Source organism: Capsicum annuum, chromosome 12, assembly GCF_002878395.1.
Source record: "Capsicum annuum cultivar UCD-10X-F1 chromosome 12, UCD10Xv1.1, whole genome shotgun sequence".
Taxonomy (NCBI): domain Eukaryota; kingdom Viridiplantae; phylum Streptophyta; class Magnoliopsida; order Solanales; family Solanaceae; genus Capsicum; species Capsicum annuum.
In genome coordinates this window covers 225,118,423-225,140,519 of record NC_061122.1, presented here as the reverse complement: position 1 = coordinate 225,140,519, position 22,097 = coordinate 225,118,423, and the positions used below count along the sequence as shown (strand labels likewise).

The following is a 22,097-nucleotide window of genomic DNA, read 5'->3' as shown; positions in this document are numbered from 1 at the left end:
TCAACGATAAAGAAGATAGATAACTTGACACAAGGAGAACATGTAAAGTATTAACTAAAGAGTATATTAAACTCTAAAACCCCTACAAAACACACTAACAAGTACCAAATTCTTACGCAAACCCAAGAGGAACTCGGTTCACTCAAGTAGAACCTTTACTTGTGATGTCAAGTTTTGGTGCTCTACTCTCTCTTGATAGGAATGGTGTTTCAATATTACAAATTTGATATCAATGAACTAACTACCAACAAAAGACTAAGAGAATCCTTTATATAGTCTAGTACAAAAAGTGATGCAAAAAACTCCTCTACTCTTAATGAGGAGTGGTGAGTTTGGAGTGCAACTTGGGAAGCCTTGGGTGTATTTTAGAGCACCTAAGGCAAGCCCTCACATGTCAATGCATTTACTCCTTTGGGAGGGTTCGCAACATGCTCAAACACGTCCATTTTCATAAACGTGCCTTGTAGCCTTTGTAGCTCCCGAGCTTGGCTCCTAGTGAATGATCTCGAGCCCATGATACCCATATCAAGTTGTAACTTTGACTAAATTTTGATTGAAATGTTTATTTCGTGTAACTGATTAATAAAGCAAGTTGTTGTAATTCTTATAAATATATATTTTTATATGTGTAAGGTGCTATATGATTTAATGGAGACATCTTTCTCAAAAATCAAAGTTATAATTTTATATTATATGAGTATATACAAATTGAAGTTGAACAAACTATGATTATTGATCTATCATGTTGCGCAATTCTGAACGAAATCAAAACAACCAAACTATACCATAATGGCATAGTATTTTTTTCTTACAAAAATAACATAACCGAAATCTCAAATGTCATATCATACTATGTCCACCTTTACTGAGTGATATGAAGGCTTTATTTTTTAAAAGAGTTAAAATAGGACATCTTTCTACGTTCGAGAAATACGCTACTAACGATCCTCAAATTACGGATAAAATTAAGAGAAAAGAATCAAGAAAATAAACAGATTGCACCCACATATTGCTTATCAACAAAATTCTTATTTTTTCATATTTTATTTGTGATTGCAAATTATTATTAATCTCTATAGAATTTTTTTAAAAACAAATTGACACACCCGGTGGGACATTTTTTAATAAATAATATGGGTACAATTCTATTTGTTTCCTTGATTCTTCTCTCTAGATTTTTGCCGAAATTTGAGGATCGTTAGTAGCACATTTCTCGAACTTAAGATGATTGTGATTTGATATGAATTTTCTCCATAATTTAAAATCTGTTAATAAAATATTTTTCAAATATCAAAAGATTTGAATTGAAATATATACATAAATGTACTCTTTTACATTAGTTATTACCCTTTATAAGATACGTACATTTTTTTTAATTACAGGCTATATCATAATTTTACATTTAGGGGTCGTTTGGTAGAGTATATAAGAATAATGCTAAATAGAGTGTATTAGTAATGCTTGTATTATTAATGCAAGTATTAGTAATGTTGGTATTAGTTACACATCCATTATTTTTTACACATTTTTTGGTTTGATGTATTAAAGGTAATATATACTTATATAATTTTTGTAAAAAAATATTTGTTTATCAAATTACCCTTTTCTTAAACCCTTCCTTGTACAGTATTTTCTAGGAATAGATGAAACCACAACAGCTATATTCACTTCTTCTCTGTTGATTGATTTCTTTCTTGACATCAAAAGTTATTTTCCTCATGTCCGTATGTTTATCTGCACGAATGAAGCATTGATGATCCTTAGCATCAAAAGCTCTAAGTTAAACTGACTGACAAACCAACAACTACTAGAGCTGACCGAATTAAGTCTTTTGACGGCGGACATGGTGGGTTTGTGGAGGTTGCTCCGGAAATGTGAGTATGCTAGAGAAGATGATGGTTGTTTGATGGCTGATTCGCCGGGATACTTTGAAAATTGAAGGTGATGCATTTCAGATTTGGACAGAAAATAAGGCGGTGTTGGGTGATGGAGGAGAAATGGAGTGGATAGTGACTTTGGTTGCTCCAAAAACATGAGTTCGTGGGAGAAGATACGAGTAAATTGGTTGGGTGTTGTTTGGTGGCTGGCTAACAGAAAAATGAAAAATGGGAGTGATGGGTAGGAGTGTTCATGGGTAACCGAACCAAACCGATTAAAAAAACTGACGTTTGATTTGGTTTAGTTAGGTTTGGTTTTAAGTTTAAAAAAACCGATTCTATTTGGTTTGGTTATAGTTTTACTTAAAAAATCATGAAAATAACCAAACCAAATCGATAAATAAAATATAAATATTTTATTAAATTTAACCTTAAACTAAATTTTAATCTATGTCTAGCCAAAGCCAACCAATAATTTAACCCAATTAGCCAAAGTCCCAAACCTAAGCCCAAACTCTACCTACTAATTAACTATTACTCTATTAATAAGTTAATCCTACTTCACTTGTTCTACTTTAAGCTTTCACAATAGTAGACCATAGGTCCATAGTACATCTGTTGTCTATTGTTTCTTTTGTTCTTCATTGAAACTGAAAGACAGACGCAGTTTCTGGGCTTCTGGCATACATAAAAAAGAAATTCTTTTCAGTTTTTTTATCTCATAAGTAAAAGCAAAAATAAAGATTGAAGCTTGGAAAGTGAAAACTTCAAATACAAGATTATTTTGAGCTTGAGATTTTTAGTTTTTTTATTCTAGTTACTTTAGCTAATTTTAATTTTATACAAAAATTTAGAGGAGTGTATGACATCTAATTAGTTTTTTTTAAATGATTTTTTCTTCTGTCTGAATTTTAGATGAAAAGGACCTTAGATGTTGAAGATTTGGGGGCTCAACTTCAAGTAGAAGGAACTCTAACTACATCAGCATCTTATGCAACTCAAGAACATGGCAGTGTTTCAAATCTTGCCTTAGTAGGGATTCCTCCAAAAAAATAGAAAAGAACAACTCCATGTCTTCAAGATCCTAGCCCCAACAGTAGAAAGACATCAAAAGTTTGGGATCATTATTCAGAGATTACTAATAAAGTGGATAAGTTAAGGGTAAAGTATAAGTATTGCTTCAAAGACTTTTCTTGTGTTAGTAAGAATGGAACTTCTAATCTTTGGGGACATTTGCTTACTAAGCGTTTGAAATATCCTTTTAAGTCCATTGATAGAAAGCAAACAACTCTCAAATTAATTAAAGGAGGGGGGCAAGCAAGTTTGGAGAAGGTTGTTTATAATGCCGCTGAAGTTAGGAGACCTATTGCTGAGTTTATTATAATTAATGAACAACCTTTCAGAGTCGTTGAGGGAAAAGGTTTTAAGAGATTAATGTCGCTTATTTTGCCTAATTATGATTTTCCTTCTCGTATTACAGTTGCTCGACAATGTTTAAGGATTTATCAAGAAGAGAAACAAAAGCTTAAAAGGGTTATTAAAGGACAACGTGTTTGTATTACTAATGATACGTGGACTTCACTTCAAAATTTTACATATATGGTCATTACTGTTAATAGAACTTTATTGAAAGAAAGAAAGGCTAAGGTTTACAATATAATCTGAAAAGCATAAAAACTAACTAAAACAAAAGTAGGCTATATATATACATAGCCAATAACCTAAAGGTCCATAAACTAAAGGCCCAATAACATATGGGCTAACATCCCCCCTCAAACTCACAATGCAACAGCAATAAGCATTGAGAGTTTGTCACACAAAAAACGAAATCGAGACACCGACTGAGCCTTCGTAAAAAGGTCAGCAATCTGCAAAGACGATGGAACAAAAGGAAGCGATATGGTCCCGAGCTGTAAATGATGACGGGTGAAGTGACAATCAATCTCAATGTGCTTCGTACGCTCATGGAAGACAGAATTCTTTGCAATTTGTACCGCACTTTTGTTATCACAATGCAGGGGAGTAGGCATAGAAATGTGAACCCCCATATCTGCAAGAAGCCAACGTAACCAAATAATCTCACATGTAGTCACAGCCATAGCACGATACTCAGCCTCCGTGGAAGATCTAGAGACAACATCTTGTTTCTTGCTCTTCCACGAGATTAAAGAGTCTCCAAGAAACACACAAAAACCAGTGGTGGATTTACGATCATTGCGATCTCCATCCCAATCAGCATCACTATAGGCTCGCAACTCGAGAGATGACGTCGAGGGAAACAAGAGATTCTGAAACTGAGTGCCACGAAGATACCTTAGAATACGAAGTACAGCTCCCCAGTGAACAGAAGTAGGAGCAGTAACAAACTGGCTAACAACATGAACTGCATGTGCTATATCTGGACGAGTAACCGTAAGATAAACCAAACTACCCACAATAGTCCGATAAAGACTCGGATCTGATAATGGAACACCATCACTAGGAGAGTAACGTGCATTGGTTTCAAGGGGAGTATCTACAGTCCTGTTGTCAGAAAGACGCGCCCGTGTAAACAAGTCAGATATATACTTAGTTTGAGAAAGAAGATACCCTTTCTTAGACTGAGCCACCTCAATACCCAGAAAATAACGCAGCAAGCCCAAGTCCTTCATTGCAAATCGATGAGCCAAATCATGCTTCAATAACTCAATACCACTATGATCATCACCAGTAATAATCATATCATCTACATATAAGGACAATAGAATTCGCCCTGCACTTGTACATCTAACAAACAATGCTGAATCATGGTTACTCGGGACAAATCCAAGGGAAGTAATAACAGTGGAGAATTTCTCAAACCAAGCACGAGGGGCTTGTTTGAGACCGTATAAAGCTTTTCGAAGCCGACAAACTTCACCTGGCTGGTGGTCAATACCTGGGGGAGGAGTCATATAAACTTCCTCGTGGAGATCACCATTCAGAAAAGCATTCTTGACATCCATCTGAAATATCTTCCACTGTCGAACGGATGCAACAGCAATCATAGTGCGAACAGTCGTCATCTTTGCTACGGGGGAAAAAGTCTCCTCATAATCCATACCATATTGTTGTGAGTACCCTTTTGCCACAAGTCTTGCCTTGTATCGCTCAACAGACCCATCAGATTTTGTTTTTATCTTATACACCCATCGACAACCAATCGCATGCTTACCAGGTGGGAGAGTAACCAAATCCCATGTATGTGTATGATGAAGAGCAGCAAGTTCCTCAGCCATAGCATTCTGCCAAAGAGGATCAGACACAGCCTCTCTATACGACTCAGGTTCAGACAAATGATGTATGTTTGCAATAAAGGAAGCAAATGAGGCTGAATATGTAGAATAGGAAAAATCTGGCAGTTTGGTGGACTTACAAGGTCGAGTAGACCTCCTCAGAGGTGGTGGGTCTCCAGTCTCAACAGTCGAAGGAGCAGACTCAGGCACAGGCGAGGCTGAAGCACTATCAGGTGGCACACCAGAAGGCATGGATGGGTCCGGAACTGGAACCTCTATGTCAATCCCAAAGGGATCAATAAGCCGAATATCTGACTTTGTCACATCATGGGTTTTAGCTGGAATGGAATAAAAAGGAATATGTTCCAAAAAAGTGACATGTCGTGAAACATATAATTTCTGACTTACAGGATCATAGCAACGATATCCTTTTTGTCCAATACCATACCCCAAAAACACACATATAGCTGATTTTGACCCTAACTTATTTCGTTCAACATGAGGACGAAGAACAAAGCAAGTACATCCAAAAACTCGTAATGCAGAATAATTCGGCGGGTGACCATATAGTTTCTCAAACGGAGACATCCCTGAAGTCAATGCAGTAGGAATACGATTAATCACATATACAGCAGTTAGGACTGCTTCTCCCCAAAAAATACTAGGAACCTCTGCAGACAAAAGTAAAGAGCGTGCTGTCTCAACAATATGACGATGTTTTCTTTCTGCCAGACCGTTCTGCTCAGGAGTGTCGGTACACGATGACTGGTGTATGGTACCATCAGAGGCAAGTAACTGAGTGAAGTCATTAGAGGTATATTCACCCCCTAAGTCACACCTGAAACACTTTATCACAGCCGAATGTTGTGTTTTAACAAGGGCTCTAAAGTTGTTGTAAATGCCAAAGAAATCAGATCTGCGTTTCATAAGATACACCCAGGTATAACGAGTATAGTCATCTATAAACGAACATAATAGGTCGATCCACCCTTAGTGGATACTGGCGCTGGTCCCCATACATCAGAATGAATAATATCAAAAGGAGCAACAGAATAAGACACACTTTTATTAAACGGTAAGGCAGAAAATTTTGCCAGTTTACAACCACTACAATCTGAAATATCACTAGTGTTCACATGACCCAAAGCACCACTAGAGACCAAAAAACGTAAACGTGAAACTGACACATGTCCTAATCTGGAATGCCAAAGATAAAACTGAGAAGACAAAGGACTCAAACGAAAAGAAGATAAATCTATGCTAGAGGCAGCAACTGCAGACACTTTGAGATTCTCCAAGACATAGAGTTCCCCCAACCTATGGCCGGTCCCAATCACCCTCTGAGTGTGTTGGTCCTGTATAACACAAACAAAATCAGAAAAAAACACCCAATTACCAGCCTTACATAACTGACTGACCGAAACAAGATTTAAAGCAAGTTTGGGAATGTAATAAACATCAGAGAGGACAATGTGAGGGGTAGTAACAGAACCAACACCCTCGACTGACATAGGTACAGCACTCGCGGACATAACAGAGATTGGTGAAATGGGTGACAAAGAACCAAACGATGACAAATGAGGGGACATGTGATGAGACGCACCAGAATCCAATATCCACAAGGAGGAAGGAATACCTGAGGTACTAGAAGAAACTGAACCCGAATGAGACATAGATGCTGACATGGCCATAGGATTAGAAACGAAGAACTGTCTGAACTGTTCGAAAACCTGGGGATCCAACGCAGAAGGTGGCATAGTGCTAACAGACTCAACATCTACAGATGGTGCAGCAGCAGCGAACTGTGGAGGACGAGATGACCATGGAGGAGCACCAGAGGAGCGTGACGGAGACTTTTGCTGCCCATATTTCTGTTGCTGCCCAGATTGAGGCTGTTTGACCTTGTTAAGTAACAACGGACACTGAGCCTTCCAATGATTTTTCTGTTTGCAGAATGCACACTCATCAAATGCAACGTTAGGAGATTGTCGAGTCTGAGTACGTGGTGGCCTAGACTGATCAGTTGAAGCAGCAAACACGACAGGAGTAGTAGTTACTTTAGACCCTTTATCCACTTGAGACTTGATACGAGTCTCCTCTGCAATCAGTTCATGAACCACAGAATCAACAGTAGGGAGGGGAGATCGATGAAGGATTGTTCCACGTAGGCCCTCAAAGTCAGAACGTAGTGCCATCAAAAACTGAACCAAGCGTTGCTCTTCCCGTCTAGCAATGTACGGCCCAAAATCTTTTAACTCTGCAGATTCAGTAAGTGCCAATTGATCCCACAAATCCGACATGGCAGCATAAAAATCTTGAATACTGAGATCATGCTGTTGAAGAGCACGGATATCATACTCCAACTGGTACTGCTTAGCAAAATTAGACTGAGTGTACAGTCTTTCCAAATGATCCCAGACCTCCTTTGCTGTGTCATACTTAGCCAATTGCATACCAATTGACTGAGTTACAGAATTGTTGATCCAAGTGATAATCTTGGAGTTATTAGTTTCCCATAAGTCCACCAACAAATCAAAATTTTCAGTTTTATCATCGATAGGTCTTAGTTTTACTCCAGTGATATAACCCCACATATTCTTCCTACGAAGAAAATTCTTCATGACATAACTCCAATAGGCATAGTATTTACCATCTAATTGAGTACTAATGGACTGGAGAGAATCATCCTTTCCAGTCATTGTAAACACAGCAACACACAAACAATTCAAAAAAACAAAAAGATGCAAAACCCTAGGTTGAACAATTCCGAACGAACAACAATGGCAGCAAGCAAAAGAACGAAAGACGAACAATACCAGACAGCAAACGAATACAGCAGCACCTCAAAATTCGGGGCTCCGCCCCGAACCCCGGACGGGGGCGTGCTGCCCCCCGTACCCCCCAGCGAACTCACCGCGGAGTTCGATCCGCGCAGTAAGTGCCTGCTACAAAATCTTCAACCAACAAATCAAAGGTCATGGATCAAACTAGCTCTGATACCATGTTAATAGAACTTTATTGAAAGAAAGAAAGGCTAAGGTTTACAATATAATCTGAAAAGCATAAAAACTAACTAAAACAAAAGTAGGCTATATATATACATAGCCAATAACCTAAAGGTCCATAAACTAAAGGCCCAATAACATATGGGCTAACAATTACTACCCATTGGATTGATGATGACTGGAAGTTACAAAAAAATATTTAAATTTTTTTCAAGATTCAAATCACAAGGATGAGACTATTGCGTCTGCTATTGAATCTTGTTTGTTAGATTGGGGAACTAAAAATCTATTTACAGTGACACTTGATAATGCATCAGCTAATGATGCAGCAATCACACACTTGAAAGGTAAAATTTGTGATTGGAAAGGTGTTATCATGGAAAATAATTTTCTACATGTTTGGTGCAATGCTCACATCCTAAACTTGATTGTAAAAAAAGGATTGAGTGAGCGAAATAAGTTCATTTCTTGGGTAAGAAATGTTGTGAAATATGTTAAATCTTCTTGTGCAAGAACTGCTTCCTTTAAGTCATATATTGAGAAGGTTAAACTTGACACTAATGGACTTTTGAGTTTAGATGTTGAAATAAGGTGGAACTCTACATATTTGATGTTAAATACTGCTGGCAAATTTGAAAAGGCATTTTCAAGAATGTATGTTGATGATCATAAGTACTTGAAATATTGTCTTCACTCGAATGGAAAGATCGAACATCCATCTTCGAAAGATTGGAAAGATGTGAATGTCTTTCTCAAGTTTTTGGAGATTTTCTATCAAACCACTTTGAAGTTTTCTAGTACTTTGCAAGTTACTACAAATACTTTCTTTCATGAAATTTTTAATCTTTAGAGCATAATTGTTAACTATTAAAAGAGTGATGATTTTATTTTAACTGATATGGCTAAGAAGATGAAAATGAAGTTTGATAAATATTGGGGTGACTTTAGTGATATTAATATGTTGTTGTTTGTTGTCGTTGTGTTGGATCCTCGCTACAAAATGAAGTATGTTGAGTTTCTTTTTAAGAAATATTATAATTCGATGGAGGGATGTAAAAAGTGTGATAAAGTACAAGATACTTTAATCAGCTAGTATGCTCATTACAAGAGTTCTATTTTTGGAATTTCTTGTGAAAATATTGGAGATCAAACTAGTGTAATTAGTGAAATTGATGCAGTTGGTAGTTCTGATGTGTGGCAATCACAATGGGAGAAATACTTTGAAAAAGAGTCTAATGTTGATGATAAATTTGATCTAGAAAAGTATTTGAAGGATGATGTGGAAAAAATTAAGGATTTCAACATTTTGAATTGGTGGAAAGCTTCATCAGAAAGATATTCAATTGTCTCTTGAATTGCAAGAGATGTGCTTGCTATTCCTACGTCTACTGTTGCTTCAGAATCAGTTTTTAGCACCGGTAGTCGAGTTCTTGATTGTTATCGAAGTTCTTTGTCAGCAAAGACTGTTGAAGCTCTTATTTGTGGTCAACAATGGTTACGTTCAACATCTAAAGAGTGCAAGATTGAAGATCTTTTAGAAGAAATTCAAAATCTTGAAACAGTTGAAAAAGGTACTAACTTCTACAATTTACTGATTTCTTCTTCCCATTTTTTTTTATCTTTAAATTTGATACCATAATAAAAATCTTTACTTATCTCCTCATTGTCTCTTTTTTTAGAAAAAAAAGTTAGATCATATTCATGTTCATGGACATTTAATGAGAATATGGTAATTTTTTTCAGAATATTCGGACTCTACTTTGAGCATTGATTAGTTTGGAGCTCAAGCTAAAGAATATGGTGGAAGTTGGCTGGTCGTTTTTCTAAAATTTAGTTGGTGTTTTTTGCTGAAAAGTGACTACAATTTGGATGATTTTAGCTGAAGTTTTTACTGGAATTTAGCTGTTGTTTTGCTTAAAAGTGACAGCAAATTTAGGTACTATTGTTTTTGATTTTGGATTCAGGAGTTCTTCTGTTCCAGGTTATCTTGCCAGGTGAATCACCCTTACAGAAGATGAAACAAAGGGTGTATCTTTTTGTATGCTTGAAATAATAGTTGGTTTGATTGATAGTAACACTTCTTTCTTTGTGTTGGTGAAACAGACAGATCTAAGGTTTCAAAGTCATGCTGTGTTTGTGCTCCAAGAAGCTGCTGAAGCGTATTTAGTTGGTCTCTTTGAGGACACCAACTTGTGTGCCATCCATGCTAAGAGAGTCACCATAAATAATGCCCAAGGATATCCAACTTGCAAAGAGTATTCGTGGAGAATGAGCTTAAGCTGATCGCAATATTAATTAATGAACAATCTTTTTTGGTTTCCCATGTATGGTTTTAGCCTTTAGGTACCTAACTAGCATTTGTGCCTGGAATGTTTATCAGTAGATATTTTTTTCAAGGATCTTATTGTATTCTGTAAATGTTGGTATAATAGTTTTGGTGATGTGATACATCAATTAGTATGAATGCTGATTCTGGTTTCGTTCTTGTTATGTTTCTTTTGATATGATCTGATTCAATCCACTGTGCTGATAATGGGGTTTTTTGTTGAGTTCCTTACTGTATTTGGCTTGTTTTGTAGCTTTTGGCTACTTACTGTTGTGGTTCATTTTTTTGTTGTTCTTCTATATTCCATATCTTTGTGCCCTTGAACTGGTTTGATGTAATATACTCAACATTCAATAATTGCTGGTAACCAGAAGTTTCAGAACTTCCGGTTACCAGTTGGATGACAAGCTGCTTCTTATTTAGATGGTCAATTTTCTTTGAGGAATCTTCCCAAAGCCAAGGATGCACTTAAAGCTGCTCGAACAGGAGCCAATGCTTTATTTATCCATCCAGATCAGCAAGGTGAAATTGATTTGCAGAGTGGGATACTTCATGCAGAAGAAAAAGACTATAAAGTTGCTTACAGGCTACAGCTATTTCTATGAGGTGTTTGAGACATTTAATGCCCTTTCTCGTGATCCCAAGGATACTTCATCAAAGAAAGATCCCGATGCCAAGGCCAAATCCAAAGCCATATACAGTCTCAAGTATATGTTGCTATGCAAAATCATGGTCAGCTAGGCTAATGATGTTGCAGGAATAATATCTTCGTGTGGACTGGAATATCTGCGGCCAGAACTTGATACTATGAAAGATGTTGTCGATGCTTACTCCAGGCGATCTTTGGAACTCTTTGAGATTGCTCTTCGCAAAGTCTCAGCTTGATGAAGATCTTATTGTCCAGCGCCACCTCTCTTTACGACACTTCAATAGAGCAGAATCTCTGCAGGTTGATCGAGCCTTTCTCAAGGGTCGAGAGTGCTAATATTGCTGAGTTGATTGAGTTTCCAGCTGACTATGTTGTGAAAAAGTTATCTCAAATGATAACATAAGAAGTTTCCAGGGACACTGGATCAGGGTGCTGGATGCCTTGTAAATTTTGAGGATCCTAAGCAAGATGCGATTTACCCGTCTACACTGGAAGCCATTTCAAGTATGAGTAAGGTTGTTGAGAGTCTCTTTATAAGATCTTCAAAGATAATGGTTTAAGTTTAAGATCCTTCATCCAAGACTTTTATTTCTTGAACTGCAGGCAGTATCTATTTTAAGCTTTAGCTCTTCTTCTTTAGTTTGTGCTTATGACACTTTTTAAACATTTGATTACTTTGAGTAGAGCTACAATTTGGACATTGATTAAAATGACACTGCTTACTTAAATCAAACATCAAAATGAACTTGTCATGGAGTATTTTTCAAGTTTTTCTTCAGTCTAAAGTACAAACAAAAATGTTATTATTAACCTTTCGGTCATCCTATCACCCTGGTTTTATTCTAGAGATGGTTGGAGACTTGGAGTAGACTAATCAATAATAAAAAAAAAAAAAAGAAATCGAACCAAACCGACGGTTATTTTCTTTCTGTGGTTTGGTTTGGTTTTAGAATTTTAAAAACCGACTAAATTGATTTTGGTTATGGTTTTAACCACTAACCGATCCAAATCGACTCATGAAGACCCCTAGTGATGGGTCTATTGTTGGTCGTGCTGCAACTCTTGCAGGAGTTTGGTGGTGGTGTATTGTGGTGGTGGTAATATGATTTGTATTAAAATTGTATTAAATGTAAGGGATCACTAAGTGTATACAATTCAAATTCAATATTATACGTTTTTATGATTCAAAAGTTGTTATCTCGTAACAAATATAATATATTTCTAACAACGTAAACTACTTTAAATGGTAATGGAAAGATGAAATGCACCTATAATACGTTTAATATATTTGTATTGAAAATGTATTAACATTGTTGTTGTTTTTTTTTCTCTTATTAATCATGTTAAAATTGTGTTTAAAAATGCATTATATATGTATTTAGCTATTTTTGGTTTAAAAAAAATGGTTAGGCTATCAGACATAAATATAAAAATGCACTTTAATAAAAATGTATTTTAAGTGGTAAATAAGGTTATGTATTTATACTATTTATGTAGATGAACCATTTGAATTTGGTATGAATCCTTTTCCTAACTTGAAGGTCGTTAGTAGCGGATTTTTCGAACTAAGAAGAATTAGATTTGATCTCTATGAAAGGAGGTTTTATAGACATCGAAATTTTGTAGGATTCTATAAAACAAATTCAATTTCTATTAGAGTTTTTGAAGATCAATTACTTTTAGTGTTTTTGAAGACACTTTACTTTAAGCATAACTTGAGAGCTACTTACCCTAACTCTATATTATACCTATATAAAGGATGACTTACTTGTATTTGTTCTTTTTTTGCACATGTAATTACGTTAATACAATTTTAGACATACAATATCTGAAGTTAAACTTGACACAATGTTTAAAGCTTCATATGACTGAAGTTCAGACACATATAACTGAAGTTCAGTCTTTTCAGTTATATATGGATGAAGTTCAATCATATTTTTCGAACTTCAATTAATTTTGTGTTCATAAATTGAATTTCAAAGAAAAATGCTTGACGTGAAGCAAAGATAATTAAACTTTAATCATATATGACTGAAGTTCAGGCAAAAACAAAAGTAAAGTTCAATCATATATCATGAATTTTTTAGTAGAAATACATAAAATTCATTCATATGTATTTTGACTAAAGGTTAATTTTGTGAAGCTAAATTTCATACATGCATATATCTAAAGTGGAAATATGTGCAAAAATTTAAAATGGGCGATATAAATTAAAGAGTCGTTGTAAAAACAGGCTGCCTCGTAAATTTTGTACCTAATATGAGGAGTGTTTGTATATCGAGACCAGAAAAAGTCTCTGTGTATGGGCTTGGGCTGACCTTTCCCAAATTGAAGAGAAATTAGCATAGGATATCAATATAAAGTCATAAATGGTATAACATGGCATTAGTATAATTTAAGAAAATTGGCACAGAAAATCATTTCTCAAGTTTCAGGCTATTTAATATTTGCATTTCATAATTGGTAAAGTGTTTTTAAAAAGTAGGTTCAACTATTACAAACTCATTTTCTCCTCCTCTTTCGAATTTTTTCCTCTCTCAGATCATCGTCTATCTCTCAATTCATAACCACAAATCTCAAACTATTTTGACTTGATACGAAGTTTAAGAAGATAAAAAATACTTTTAATCTTGTAGTCCTAAATTAAAGTCATGTCCAATGTACCAAAATATCCTTTAATCTTGTGGTCTTAAACATGCCACGGGAAAAATTTAAATTAAAATATTATCAAAAAAGAAAAAAAATATATTCTTTTTTAAATGGATTAAAAAAAAAGTATATAATTCTTTTTGAAACAGAGGAAGTGTCGTTGAAGGGTTAGGGGTGGGATGCTCCTCAACTCAGGGAGCTGTTCCCAGAATCACAAAAGCAACGAGAACTAGGAGTAAATAAAATAAGAAGTGCAGGAATCCAGAAAGTAAAGACACGAGATTTTTTACGTGAAAACTCTTTTCTCAAGAGAGAAAAACCACGATCTGCCTCCAAGATTTTAAGCTCCACTATATTCAATCAACCTCTTGAAGATAGACTCCAAGGATTAACCTTGTAATCTTTGTTTCCTAACAATAAAACTATTACAAGAAAATCAAGCGGTAACTGTACTACTTCTACCTCCAGCTAACTCTAAATGGACTCCACAAGAACTCTAGTTTAGACAATCACCTAATTCTAGATGATTTACAAGAGAAGGTACACCACAACACCTACTACAATCATAAGCAAACGTAGGTAGACTTTTTGGAACAAAATACAAAGACCCAACTATAACAAAGAAATAAAAATACACCTCTATGAACAACATGTTACCTATTATAGTTTCAGCCTTTAATTACACCACTGTGACACTTCAGAAAGATCGTTAATTGTGAGTATATGAAAGTGTTGATTTTCTTGTTGAGGAAGATAAACATTATATGTTGTGATACAAGAAAACCTAGAAACATTCTCATTGGTTAAGGCAAAAAGGTTATAACTTTTTCACCAACTTTTATACTATGTGTCAGCTGAAAAGTTGACTGTGACAGCAATAGGTGAGCCCAACATGTTCCCTAATTCACAGAAGCCTTTGTTGTTACAACAAAAGTTTCAGGGAACAGGTCCCAAACTATGAATTCGTCAATCACCAAAACTAAGAACTTAACAATTTCTCTTTTTTTTATGATGAAAAACCCATACAATCAGATCACCATACTCAACATCTTCAGTCAGTTTCTACACAACACAACCTATACTTTAGCAAAACAACATAAGCCATAAGACAATATACCAAACCAATTTTCCCAACCAAACTACCCCCACCATTGATGCGTATAAAAATATAGGCATCCTCCACCTTATTCTCCCTATCAATGAGCATTAAGTTCTCCCTGAATAAGAGAACCTTTATCTTTATCATCACAAACCCACACCCTATATGTAGAGCATCCTACACATATGCATAACATCACACCCCACAGATTACATATACAGCATCCTACATATATTCATAACACATATATAATACACATATCTATACAACTACATATCTATACCCATATCTACAATGCAGTCTGTTTTTCCCTTTTGACATCATCAAAAAGGTCAGGCAGTAAACAGGCATAGATAAGTCATATATGTTAATTCATGACCATGAAGGCAACACTAACATGAGCAGGAAAGGATTAGACAGTAAAAGTGAAAAGATAGCACATGTAAGACAACATTCAGAAATTAACACTCAGTAAACAATCAGTACCAAATGTTGTTCAAAAAAAGATCCAATCCAAAATAAAGTGCCCGTCACTTATCAGAAACAAAACAAGAGTAAAGGAGAACAAGCTACCACGAGGCTTAGAGCGATATTTGAGGGAAAGGAGTAGGGATTATAGCGAAGAGAAATTGGGAAGGAGTTCTTGTAGCTTGATCCAGCTGTCTAAGGAGTAAGGTCGTTCTTTCATGTTCTACAGTGTGAGCCTCAAGAATTTGTTATGTTAAGATTCATTATTTTCGATCAAGACTTCAATTCGAGCTTTCAACTTCTTCACCCTCTCACGCAGGGCTATATTTTATGCTTTTAACTCTCTATTAAAATTATCTCCCTTATCTGTTTGGGTATCTAATCCTGTCTTTAATGGAACAATCTCAGTATCTTGTTGAGCCACTGTTGCTGTAAGGGCAGTTATATTCTTTTTCAACAACGGTTGCACCTCAATCAGCTTGGACACAAAGGACTTAGGTTTCTCACTCTCTCTCTCTTAACAATACAATTATTTTCTTCTAGGGTGGTGAAGTTGATGATCTACTTTACTGAACTTGCCTTTCCCCTTCCATATTTAACAGAAAAGTAGTCAAACGCTCTATTTAACTAGAAACTATAAGGTAAGGCGTGATTGCCATCATGTGTAAACATAACTGTATTAAAATACTCAATAATAATCGTAGGGAGGTTCAACTTCTAATAATTTGATACTATTTCCATGAGATAAATATCAGGGTCTATCACAATACCCTTTCTTTCAGCTTTGGGAACAAGAGCCCTGTGTACCAATTCAAATAACAGTTGATATTTCCCTTTTAAATCCCTTTTTATTGATAGCCTTATTGTTCAGATTATCAAGATCAGTACACATTTCTAAGAACTGTGCAGACCCTTCTCTTGATCTAATGGTCTTGATTCCAGTAATAAGAACCCCAGAGAGGGTATCCTTATCCAATCCCATACCTACCCCATTAACTTATGATATTACATGTAAACCATCATCGAAAATTGTCAAGTTATGGTAGAACATTCTTACCTCTTTCTCATGTAGCTGGGGAACAAGTAACTCAAAAAGATGTTCCAAATTCTGATACTTCATCCAATCAAAAAGTTTTTTTATGTCAGGCATATTAGCAACGATTGTATCAAACACTCTTTATCTCAAGACTTCTTGAGTCCTGAGAGTCTTTTAGCTAGACTTTTGATACATATCCTTCTTTGTAGACGGCATGACTTGTTTTGAAGAGCCAGTTCATATTAGATTTGGAAACATTCAAAGTTCCCACCGACTTTAGATCGAGACCTGTTCCTTTATCCTCGGCATTGACTAGTTTTCTCCTCTTACCGATGACGTAGATTTTTGGATTTTGTACTGACAAACCCTTACCTTTCCTTTGTGAAGATGTGCTTACTTTCTTTACTTTCTCTTGAGTTGGAATAGTATGATTTTTGATATTAGACCCATAAAACTCATCCTTCGAGTCACCTAATCCTTCGAATATCCTCTCGATCTCACTATTTGTATCATCAGTATCCGATTCAGTTATATCAATTCCATATTTCTTTAGCATTCTTCTTCCTTTAGTACTTCTCTTGCTCTTCTCCAGTACCTCCTTTATTATGTTCCTTGAACTAGGCTTAGTCCCAGGGGTTGAGGAGATAGATCTTTTATTTGATTTTTTCCATGATAAGGATTCATTATCCTTAATCACACTTCCACCGAGGTTACCCCCAAGGTCAACAGATGGAATCACTATATTTTCTTCCTCCGTATCTTTAAGGGAGTCATTTTGATGTCTAGTAAGTAGGACTACTAAAACAAAGGGGTTATGAACATTGTTCTTAAAGGTATTGGTACTAGATTTGCCTTTTGGGGAAGTGTCTCTGGGTCAACTCACATCTTGCTAAGAACAGTGGGCTTTGGAAAATTACTGGGAAGAGAAAGAGGTATATTCAGTAATGGGAAACTATTCTTTAGAAACTGAAGGTATATAGGGAGTGTCTATTACTCTTAAAAGAAGGGGCTGAGTTTTTTTAGAAATAGAAGATGAGGAGGACTTCTTTTAGAAGAATTTTAGTATAAGGGTGACAATCTTTTAAATTTTCTTATAAGTGATTTGGAAACTGATATGATTAAATAAGAGAAGATTTTAAAAGATAAACTAAATGGATTTTGAACTTTAAATAGGTTATGAAGGGACAGTTGAGATTAAAAGAAATAGTGTGTTTAAAAGGCGTGCCCAGACAAATGGATGCATCTGTTGAGTTTACGGTATAAAATATAGCTTTTAGAATGGGTGGGAGAGTAACATAGAAAAGTCATTAATTATTTAGGATGGTCATTTTTACGAGCAACAAGTGCTACTAACCTGATTGGGGAACAGATCCCTAAGTGATGACTGTGTTCAACTGTCTTATGATATCTCACCACTTTTTTCATGTCTTTCCTTCCTTGTCATGGATGTATATTTGCAAATATATGAGACTGAATTAGAGACATAGAGCATTATTCAACCTATATACCTGCTTATATTTCATAGACAAAGAAGAAAAATCATTGGAGTTCCTTTGTACACAACTTCACCAGCTTTACCCTTTCTTGAGTCTTTGGACCATCTCCCTATTGTCATTAATAGGGATGTACCAAGGACATATTCTTTAACACTTCAAGAATCTTTCCTATTTAATTTACTTTCTGAGTTATCCTAGACTTTCCTGATTCCACTTTTAAGGAGACATATATTTACTGAGGGCATTCAGGAAGAGGTAAAATTTTATTTGTGAGCCCTAAATAACCATTATATCAAATTAAGTTGGTTGATTCCTCTTTACCTTTCCTCACCATTAATCACTTGTTAGATTTTGGAACCCATTTGAGTTTGAGTTCCCAGTAAGATAACAGGGGAAAGATTTACCCTTTTTTAGTCCAGTTTGGCAATCTTTACTTTCTTTTTAGGAGCATTATTGAGCCAAACCAATCCTTCAAGGATCCAGTCTTGGAAGAACACTTATTATTGAGGTAATAATTATTTTTATATAGATTATGTGATACAGTATTCTTGCTCTTTGTAAGTCACATTGTATAACACCCTGGGTTTTTGTCCTTAGAAATATTTTTGGATTTTTGGTTTCTAGAAACTATACAACTAGGGGGTACTAGTCATATTATGGGGTACGGGTGGTATGTTCAGGTTGTATGGAAACCAGTATTGGTTGGTGGGATGGATTGGTTTCTAAAATGGGTACGACCTGGTGGGTATGAGTCGTATAGTTGAATATGGGTTGTTTTGTTTGGGTTTTACCTTTATTTAATTAGAGACTTAGCAACTTAACATGGGTCTGAGTATGTGTGTCAAACCATGATCCATAAGATAGGGTATGATTCATACCACAGACTCGTATGGTAGACAATGTTCATTCCACGAACTCGTATGGTAATAAGTATTCAAAATTTCTTTGATTCTATTCTACTAGGGATACAATTTAGGGGTACTAATCGTATGTTGGGTACAACTTAGTTTGGGTAATTCAGATGTTGGAAAGTGTTGGTCTAAGGGGGGCCTAGGGTATGAGTGGTCAGTACTACTCGTATTAAAGGATACAACTAGCATGGAGTAGTCATACCTAATGATGAGAATTTTGTGCAGTTTAAGTGGGGGTAATCTGGATATTCCCCACTTGACCTATTAAGTTCCCATGACTTATAAATACTTTTGGGGCATCATTAACCTATTTCCAATCACTCAAACACTCTCAAATTCTCTCTAAAGCTCTTGGGTAAAGTAAGGCTAGGGTTTTACTAAGGTGGAAAATTTGGGGCTTGTATTGGTGATTACTTTCTATCATCTTCTTAATCTAAGGCATGTACTCCTTCCCTCATTATTGTTCAAAATAAAGGCATATTTTATGAATAACTTTCATGGCATAAGTGTTGCATAATTTAGGATTTTTAAATATGCATTGCGGTTTTGTTTATAAATGTTTGGTTATGGTTTTCCTATGTCTTAATTATGTATTTACATGTTTTAATGGTGGATTGGATAATTGGTTGCATGGGAATGGGTAATTGGTAATTGGTATTGGTTTTGGAAACACTATGCCCCAAAAATGTTTGATAAAATGCTTATGAGAATGCTTTTACTATATTAAAGGACTTTTATTGAACTATTGCATGGTTTAACTTGGTAATGGAACCCTAAATGGTTTTGAATGGTTAAACGGTAAGGTTTTTGTGGTTATGTAATTAGTCTACATAAAAACACTTGTGGGGTACATGAGTCCCCTAAGTTAACTTGATAATATAATCTATGGGTACACAGGAATCCCTTAATCTATAAATGGTTGGCTAATTGCTTGAAAGTTATAGTTGGCATGATGATACCACTGATTATAGCCATGGTTAATAATAATGGAATAATGGTTTAGTTGTTTGGTAATGGTTTTGATTAGGCAATAATGGCGGGGTGTGATAGCTAACCGTGAAGGTGTGAGTCCAATGGACGGACACTGGAAACTCGTGTTTGCCGACACGAGTATAGGTCATACAGACCTCATATATGATACTTATGGGGTACATAGGAATCCCTTAAGTACATTTTTACATATATGTATTATGGAGAGCAAAGGGTATATGGGAATCCCCTACTCCTATGGTATCTCTGATTCGTGCCGCTGTACGCATTGGGGCCCTTTCAGGGGGTAACACTGGACCCATAAAGCCCATGGGTGTTTCTAGGATGGTTAAGCTACACATACCTAGGTTAACTATTTCAATAACATGGTTATATATATATATATATGCGTGTTTGTATGTGTATGGTTGTGAATGTGTATGATTTTTTACTTGGTTTTAAAGGTTGATATTATTTTATCCTTATCCTGAGTTCATGCTAGAATTTACTCGCTAACGCATCTTTAGACAGCTATATCCCCGTGTGATGTAGGAACCATTCATAATACTCCTTCTACTTAGCGATCAGACTCCGGGATTAGCATTTGGTTTGAAGTGGTAAGCTTCCATCTTTCAGAAGGCTTTATTTTATATCATAGATATTTTTACATACTTTGCTTATTTTATAGATATTGGTTTTGGCTATGGTTGGGGGCATGTTGGGAATATTAGTTTTCTTTTGGTTAGAGGCTTTGTGGAACAGCTATGGGTTGGTATGGGCGGTGTTGGTAGTAGTGTCAGCCTTAGTATTGGCATTGATATTAGGGTTGATACCGTTTATCTAAATTTATAATTGTTCCATCCTCTTTTATTTTGGATTATATATTTATAATGAAAACTATTTGGTTATGGTTTGGTTTATGGCTTGGGATTGGTTTTGGTTTGGTTTATGGCTTGGGATTGGTTTTGGTTTGGTTGGTACGGTTGGTGGACAGATTGACTTGGTCGGGCTAGTCTAGGATATCGACATATCCCAAAGTCATTGTATTTCCAAATACACTATATTGTTATATGATTAGAATTCAGTCGACTCAGGATACGTGTAGGTTAGGTGGGTGGGTAATAAGGGTGGTCCCTGGTCCTGGTTGGACTTGGGATGCCCATTACGACAAGGCCCTGGTTTAGGTCATGTCAAGTTGGTATCAGGGCTTTAGGTTCATGGTTAATTGAGAGTCCACAAAGCTGTGTTAAATAGTCTCTTTTAGAGGGGTGTAGCACACCACACTCATAAGGGGAGGCTACAAGGCATTTAAAAATGTTTCACTATCTTGGTATTTTATTTTCAAGCTAGAGTATAAGTTCTAGAATCTTCTCCAATCCTTGTTTGTTTGCCTTTCAAATCATGTCTCGATGATCTGAGAGACAAGAAAACTCTTCTGTCTCATCTGAGGATGATGTTAATAGGGTGCACCCTACCTCGAGGGTTCACACTCGATGCAAGGGTCCCATCTTTGATTGTTCTGGATATCTACCAGCTTCTTCCAATCCTCTCCATATTCCTTGAGTTAATGTGAGAAAGAAATTTTGTCAGTCGATCCATGTGATTGCTCAGTTGGTTATTGCTCAGGTTGAGCGGGTGCATATGGTGTTTTATCTTCAGAGGCCACAAGTGTTGACCAATTCATGAATATGAGTCCTTTGACTTTCATTAGTTTGAAGGTAGAGAAGGATTCTCAGGGTTTCTTGGATGAGATGGAGAAAATATTCAGGGTGATGCAGGATACCAATGTGAAAGGGTGAATTTCGCTGCTTACCAGCTCAAGGGTATTGTGTACCAATGGTACGAGGAGTGGGATAGGGATAGAGGTGATATTGAGGGGTCATCTTTGTGAGGGACTTTCTCCAATGCCTTCCTAGATTGCTTCTTGCCTCAGGAGTTGAGGGAAGCGAAGGCGGAGGAATTTGATAATCTGAAGCAGGAAAAAATATCTGTCAATGAGTATGTTTTGAAATTTCACCAGTTGTATAGGTATGCATCGGAATTGGTGTCTGATATATAGGCCAGGATGATAAAGTTCACTTTTGGACTGTCTTAGGAATTGGTCCTTAAAATCAAGACTGCTTTGCTGATCAAGAATATGGATATTTCTAGGTTAATGGCTTATAGACAACAGGTGGAGAAGAAAAATACAAAGTAGGCTAAGTTTGGGGGAAAATGGGGTAAGAAGAACAGGTTCTCTGAGTAGGGTAGTGCTCAATAGTAGGGTGGTTGGGATGGCAAAAAATTGCCAAGGAAGAAGTAGGGGAGTTATGGTTCCTTCTCTACAGCTATTGGTCCTTACCCGCAGCCATCGGGTGA

General features: G+C 36.1%; 1 protein-coding gene and 1 pseudogene across 1 annotated transcript; one reads left to right on the top strand and one right to left on the bottom strand.

Annotated features, from left to right (window-relative positions):
- Positions 1-3,823: 3,823 nt before the first annotated feature.
- Positions 3,824-4,852, bottom strand: LOC124889460 (uncharacterized mitochondrial protein AtMg00810-like; the record flags this gene model as incomplete). Its single annotated transcript, XM_047401220.1, has 1 exon — positions 3,824-4,852. A coding segment is annotated over one exon (1,029 nt), but the record flags the coding sequence as incomplete, so codon positions are not given.
- A 4,182-nt stretch (positions 4,853-9,034) lies between these two features.
- On the top strand, positions 9,035-11,700 carry LOC124889763 (annotated as a pseudogene).
- Positions 11,701-22,097: the final 10,397 nt, after the last annotated feature.